The sequence below is a fragment of the Diceros bicornis genome, chromosome 12 (genome assembly GCF_020826845.1).
Source record: "Diceros bicornis minor isolate mBicDic1 chromosome 12, mDicBic1.mat.cur, whole genome shotgun sequence".
Lineage (NCBI taxonomy): Eukaryota > Metazoa > Chordata > Mammalia > Perissodactyla > Rhinocerotidae > Diceros > Diceros bicornis.
Genome location: NC_080751.1, coordinates 58,234,867 through 58,242,008, shown reverse-complemented (window position 1 = coordinate 58,242,008; position 7,142 = coordinate 58,234,867). Strand labels below are relative to the sequence as shown.

General features: G+C 43.2%; 2 protein-coding genes across 5 annotated transcripts in view; one reads left to right on the top strand and one right to left on the bottom strand.

Annotated features, from left to right (window-relative positions):
* Window positions 1–323: 323 nt before the first annotated feature.
* PFN4 (profilin family member 4) lies at window positions 324–4,700 on the bottom strand. Its single transcript, XM_058551702.1, has 4 exons — window positions 4,303–4,700; window positions 3,792–3,929; window positions 2,915–3,020; window positions 324–756 (listed from the first exon to the last, which is right to left on the bottom strand). Exons 1-4 carry the CDS (start codon window positions 4,417–4,419, stop codon window positions 728–730), a joined length of 390 nt encoding a protein of 129 aa, XP_058407685.1. The 5' UTR covers window positions 4,420–4,700; the 3' UTR covers window positions 324–727.
* FAM228B (family with sequence similarity 228 member B) overlaps window positions 4,339–7,142 on the top strand; it is a 24,227-nt gene continuing 21,423 nt past the window's right edge. For 2 of the 4 annotated variants that reach the window (XM_058551697.1, XM_058551701.1), the window contains exons 1-2: window positions 4,339–4,397; window positions 5,912–6,042. In XM_058551697.1, coding sequence (XP_058407680.1) covers window positions 4,349–4,397; window positions 5,912–6,042 — 180 coding nt within the window. In that variant the 5' untranslated portion in view covers window positions 4,339–4,348. Of the gene's footprint in view, window positions 4,398–4,894; window positions 4,941–4,972; window positions 5,276–5,911; window positions 6,043–7,142 lie in introns of those variants that run through there. The other 2 variants (XM_058551700.1, XM_058551698.1) reach the window with 2 other exon arrangements.

Genomic DNA, 7,142 nt, shown 5'->3' with positions numbered 1-7,142 from the left:
AAGTTGTGTGGACTAGGAGGAAGTGAGGGAGAGTAAAAAGTTTTTTTGAGTTGATTTTTGAAAAGGCCTTTCCAATGTTCAATAAAATCAGATGCTTGAAGATGGTGGGGAGTGTGGAATGTCCATCAAATACCTCGACTAGTGGCCCACTGTAGGGTGGCCTTTGCATTGGTTCCCCTTCTGCCTAAGTCCCACAGGGGTGACAGGGACTGGTGAGCTGCGTTACATACATGTAGTGAGCAGCAGTACAGCACAGGAACACTGAGTTCAGTGTTCTACCTCTATTATAGCAAGCAGTAAGCAAGCTTTGTTCTGAAGGGAGACATTACTTCATTTTTCAAGGTCGCTTCCTGCAACATAACCCTGAGAAATGGCCTGGATGTAGAGTGGTTAGGGCCTGCATTCTTGGCATACCCAGCCAGATGTGCAGGAGTACAAGAGACTCATGGAGGAATCTACCAACAGATATGTCCTATGAAACTATCAGTGCTCTCACATTCATGCCAATGACCAACACTTAAAAAAACACAAGTAAAGTTGATCAAATAATTCCAATTAAAGAAGAGGATCTCTTGAAATAAGAAAAATTGCTCCCTTAACTCATTCTTCCTTTTCAGTATCTCCTGCCTAGTGTTTTTCAACCACAAAATAAGGCATTACTTTTTCTTTGGGATCTATAGTTTTCTTCTAAAATAATAAAAGCTGTCTTTCATAGTCCTCTGATGACTTAATTTCCTTTTCTTCTTAGATATTCTCCTGAAAGAAACAGAACATGGTTGTTATTTGTGAGAAACAAATTCTCATCACAATATGACTCATTTATTTATTTATTCCACAAACATCGGTGAGTGACTACCATGTGCTAGGCACTGTGCTAGGTACTGGAGACACAATGATGACTGGATAGTTAAGACCCAATCCCTGCCCTCAAGGAGTTCATTGTCTGGTAGGGAAGATAGATATATATATAAACATCAATTATGCTCCTAGAGTCTTTCATAATAAAAAAATGTAAATAGTCATAATTCTTTATTTCCAAAATTTTCTATAATTATCACATATAAATTTTTGATAGAGAAAAATATAATTAAAAGAAAAACAAGTGAAGGAAACAGAAGTAAATAATGAGACAAGTAACTGGCTCCTGAATGGGTATCAGCCTCACCTATCCCTCATGAGCATCCAGCCACTTCTAAGATAGCCTATATCCCTTCCCAGAGCAGTGGGATCTTAGTGGCATGATGTCAGCTGTCTCCTTCTAACTAGTACACATTCTTTGGAGTCTTTTGTGGCCCTAAGCAAGAATCTCAATGAGTGAGATTTAGTGCCAGCCACAGAATCTACATTATAGTGGTCAGGTAACTTCTCTGGTCTTCTCTACACAAGACCTGGGGAATTAGCCCTGGGCCCCAGGTGAAAGGATTGTCTGGCCTCTTGACAGCCTGTCTATTTTCCTAGCCTCATTTTCTGTATACCTTTAATTAGATAATTAGCCCAGATCTATATATCTCTGTTCTGCCCTCCTGCTCCTGCTCTACCCTGCTGAAACTGAACCTACCTCAAATCCTGACACCTGCTCTGAAAAGCTCCTTGGTGGTTGTAATTGCCTGTCCCTCCTGGGTTGGATTTCACCCCTTCTGTTAGATGCTTCCTAGGGTGGATTTTGCTCAGGCTCAGTCCTGTTTGCTCCTAGAATACCTCATTGCCAGCTGTATAGCAGAGTTTATGACAATCCATGCCAGGGAACCATTTATGACAACTGGGAAGGTCTGTGCAAATATACATTTGTGTGTGTGTATGTAGTTTCTGTAATGGTACTTAATTTCTCGATTAATCCTTTAAGATTCAGCTCTTTGGAGCCCTTGCGTGATTCTGCTGGGCAGAGGTCATTCATTTAATTGTTCATCAAACATGTATTAATTAATTGCCTACTCAACATTAGACGCTGTCTTAGTTACTGGAGATAGGAGAATGATTAAAACACAACTTTTGCCTGCTAGGGGCTCACAATCTAGGTAAACAAAGAACTCTAGTGGTGATAATAATAAAGGTATGCATAAAATACATAGCACAGTGGAGAGAAGCCCAAGATCTGACTTGGGTCTTTATTGATTATAAGGAATTTGCCAACCAGATGTGAAGGGGCAGGGACAGAAAAGGAAGATATTTCTGGCAGATAGGACAGCATGTATAGAGTCATGGAAGGCAGAGGCTATTTCTTAAGCAGCTTTGATTTCCTAGTTTATTAGGATAGTGGAGTGTACATGGTAGATCCTCACTGAGTATTTGTTGAAATAATTAAGGAATGGCTGCTTTCTTCACTAGTAGAACAGGCTTCTACTATTTCAAAGGAGTGTTTGAGCAACTCCAAAAAAATTACTTTTAGAAATTTAGATTAAAAAATCTAAACATGAACACAATTTATCATTTATTAAGCTCGACTCTCAGATGTAATTTCTCAGTTAGTTCTCTATTAGATCTTTATTCAAAAATGTACAGACATGGAAGGGGAAAGCAGTACACACCAACAAGCTGGCTCCCTAGCACAAAGTAATTTCTTTTTCTATAAAAGGTCCCTTTATATACAATGGTCCCCAGCAGCTACATCTTTGTTTTTTTTACCCTGCTGCCTCCTCCACCTCCATAGCTGGTATCAGGGTAAACCACATAGTCCAAGACTGGTCAAATAAGGGTCCTAAAAGAAATTAAGAGGTAGGATGTGAGGCTTGGCCATGATACCAGGCAGGAAAGGAGGCAGTTTGCAATGGGACAAAGCTAACCCTCTTAGAAGCAGAGAATAGAGAAGCACTCTAGCAGTGTTCCAGTCTCTGCAATCCATTTGATTGGGTCACTTGCAGTCAGAAGACTTGATTACCATAGGGAATGAAGACAGGACACTGGGTGACAAACTTACCCAGCTTCTCTGTGGCTTCCACACAAACACTAGGATACATGCCCTCAGTGTAAGTTGCCACCAGAAGATACATACAGGTCTTCACAACAACCACACCAGTGTTTTCCTGGATAAGAATAAAACAGAGTGCCCTGCTCGATTCTAATCACAAGACTAGCAATCACACTCCAGCCACATTTTCCTGACTTCCATATATTCATATATTTGTTTTTGGACTCACTTCTATTTTCAAAAAGTTTCAGACTGTTGTAATAACAGCATGTGTATTTCAAAAAAGTTCCCCAATTGATTGTAATATACCCCTATCCCAATGAGAACAACTGATGTAATGGAAAGGTAATACATTTTGGAATTGGACACCTCCATTTTCTGCTGCATGACTTTGGAAGAGTTATTTAACCTCGTTAAGCCTCAGTTTCCTCATCTGTAAAATAAGGCTACTTAGTTTATAATGTGGATAAAGTGTGCTTAACCCATAATATAGGGTTATAAATAAATGTGAATATCATCTCCTTAATTCCTTATAGGCACCAGAGAGCCAAGAGAGGTTTTAAGCACAAGAGTGATACCACTTTTTCTTTTTTTTAAAGCAGGAGGATGTACAGTATGAAGCATGGGCTTGGTGGAGAGACACAGTTCAGGCAAGGTTCAATTGATAGATTCTGGAATGAACGTTCTTGAAACCAGGCTCTCTGTTAGTGCTTTCTTTTACATATGCCTTCCTGGTATTAGACTGCTGTCTCAAACACTGCCTTTACAGTAATGGCCTTAATCTGTTTTATAGATAGGATGCGGGGGGGGGGCACAGAAAATTGAAGTCAAATTCTCTTCTTAGGGTTTTTATCCAGCTGTCTTCAAATCTCAAACACTCACTCACATTCTTAGCATAAAGAGAATGGTCATCTGCCCGGACACATTTGTAGTCTTTTTCCTTGAAATACAATCCTTCTCTTCTGGCTTGCAAAGGGTTCTTGGCGAATCCATTCACAAGTGTTTGGACATCACTGGGCATTACCTGCAGAGATTAAATAGACTTGGAGTTGGCAAACTATGGTGGGCTGGCCAAAGTTGGCCCACTGCCTGTTTTTGTAGGTCTGCAAGATAAGAATGGTTTTTACATTTTTAAGTAGTTGGAAAAAAATCAAAAGAATATTTTGTGATATGTAAAAATTACATGCAATTCAAATTTCAGTGTTCATAAATAAAGTTTTATTGGAACATAGTCACACCATTCTTTTATGTATTGTCTATGACTGCTTTCCCATTACAAATGCAGAGTAGTTGTGTAGTTGTGACACAGACCATACGGCCTGGAAACCTAAAATATTTACTATGGCTCTTTACAGAAAAAGTTTAAAACTCTTATGCCCAAACTTGTTTTTTCTTACAGTAAATCCTGGTGATGCTACACACAGGCTCCGCTCCTGGAGGTGGATGAGGGCTGCACTGTCCACATGCTTCGTTCCCAGGAGGGTATCTAACAGTAAGTTGTGCAGATGGCTCATGCTCCCTCAGCTATGAAAAAGGGAACTGCAGTTGAAACGATCAGCTCTGACTAGATTTTAAAAGCCCCGTGACTACAAATCTCCCTAAGACACTTAGGACAGTTTCAATATGAGCGTGTGTACTTTGAAAAGACGAAAAGTGAAAATGGTGGCCATCGTCTAGTATCCACCAATACTCAAGCAGTTTGGCCCACAGGGGGTTCCCCGGAGCGGGACTAGGGGCGAGGGAGGGGGCTAATGTCCAGCCCCGTCAGCTGGGGAAACGCACAGGAGGCACGGAGGGCTCGGGGAGCGCGGCGGGGCAGACGAGAGCGGAAACCACCAAGCAGGCACCGCAAGACCCAGAGCTCCACCACGCGCTGGGGTGGTGAGCAGCCGCCAGTCAACGGACGCGGGGGAAGGCGGGGCGAGGGGGCGACGTGCCCAGCTATTGGCTGCGACAGCTGCCCGTCACTGAGAAGCGCTGCGGCTCCGTTCGCAAACTACGACCTGCCCACCAGCGCGGCCTTACGGGCTTCCAGGTTCCTGCTCGGCCTGACTGGGCCGCGGAGCGCAATTGCGCGGGGCTCAGGGACGCGGCGGCCGAGTTCCCGCGGAATTCGGAGTGCTCCGCCTGCCTCCGCGCCGCGGGGACTCGTTGTCGTCCGCCGCGGAGGGGCCGCGGGGGCTGCGTGCGGCGACACTGGGGCGAAACGTTCTCGCATTCCGAGGCGACGGCCCGAGCGGACTGGGCCGCAGGCCTGGGCGGGCTCACTCTCCTGGCGCAGCCGACGACTCCGGGGCCGCGCGCCGTCGGGCGGGGCCCCGCGTGCTGCAGGGGAGCCGAAGGCCTGCCAGTCTTGAGAGAGGAGCTGAGGTGCCTGTCGCGGCCTACAGCCACCTGCCAAGCAGGGCGGAGGCTGCACGCATCTTGCTGACGGGATGGGAGGGAAGGGACGGGGTCATGGGTCCCGTAGGTCTGCAACAGGCGCGGGCCGTAATGACAGCTTCTCCCTCAGATACAGTCCTGGGGGGGTGGGGTTGGGGGGGCTGCGGGGAGGTTGGGCCCCTCAGAGCTCGAAGACGGGCAAATTGTGTCCAGAAGCCCCTCCCTTCCTTCTGTAAGCGTCCCAGACTGTGTGCGCTTCAGTGGCCAGAAAGTTGCAACTCTCCTCATTCCAAGTCAGAAAACTGCAAATGCGACTCCTAGAGGCCAGGCTGATAACTGCCACACCGGCTGGAATGAGCTACGTTGGCGGAGGATGTGGGAAGCCTGGCATTCCAGGGGGACGCGGGTGGGTCCAGAGAGAACCTGCCGTGCCCGAGGAGGCTGGCTCTGAAGACAAAGGCAGAAGCCCATGGCGAAGGCCTCTTTTGTTAGGGAAAGCGTGGGTGGCTATTGTTCAGAGTCCGTTCCATGTCTGTTCATGGTCACAAGTATTGGGTGTTAATTAAATAGAAGAGAAAATAAGATGATTGTGAATTCTCATTACTAAATAAGCTAACTTTTTAGTTTTTCTAGGGGCTCTGTCATTGGTGACCACAATGGAAAATTTAGACAGTGATGATCTGAAAACTAACAAACTTCCCAAGCTCAAGAGATCAAAAGAATGGTTGGAACCACAGCCACTTTCTTTTATGGAGGTACAATAGTATGGCATTTTGAAGTTTATACTTGAGTAGTTGCATTGAGAAGTGGCTTGTGCTAAATATATTTTTTTTCTATGTTTTCTATTTCATTCTCTTTATTTTTCCCTGCATTCTGCTAACTTTATGTTTACTTTGCTCTTTATTTTCTAGCTTCTTAAGGTGGAATCATCGGTCGTTGGTTATATACTTTTTCTAATATAACAAAGTTATAAAGTTTCTCTTGAAGCACTGCTTTAGCTGCATCACCCAAATTTATATATTTTGTGGGTTTTTTTAGATTGTAATTTCTTTTTTTCTAAACAGTTTTATTAAGGTATAATTGATATGTAATAGGTTTGCATACATTTAAAGTGTACAGTTTGATAAATTTTGACATATGTAGTCACACATGAAACCATCACCACAATCAAGATAATGAACATATTCGATACTCCCAAAGTTTCCTTATTGTGTCCCTTGGTAATCCCTCCCTCCCTGCCTGTCCCCAAAGCAAACACTGATCCTCTTTCTGTCACTGTAGTTTATTTTGCATTTAAAATTTTTTATGCAAATATAATCTTACAGCATGTATCTTTTTGTCTGGCTTCTTTCAGTGAGCATAATTATTTTGCAATTCATCCATGTTGTTGCATGTATCAATAATTCATTCCTTTTTTTGTTGAATGCTATTACACCCTAGTTTGTCCATCCTGTTAATAGACATTTGGGTTGTTTGCAGTTTTTGGCTATTACCAATAAAGCTGTTAGGAACATTCACATACATGTCTTTGTATGGACATATACTTTCATTTCCCTTGGGTAAATATCTAGTTGTGGAATAGCTGGGTCATATGGTAAATGAATTTAACTTTTTATGAAATTGCCAAACTGCTTCCCAAAGTGATTGTACTATTTTACATTTCCACTAGCAGTGTATGAGAGTTCCAGTTGTTTCACATCCTAGCTAACATTTGGTACAGTCTTTTTTTTTGTATGTATGTGTAGTCTTTTTAACTTGAGACACTCTGAAAGATGTATAGTGGCATCTCATTATGGTTTTAATTTGCATTTCCCTAATGACTGATGATGTTGAGCATCTTGTCATGTCTTACTTG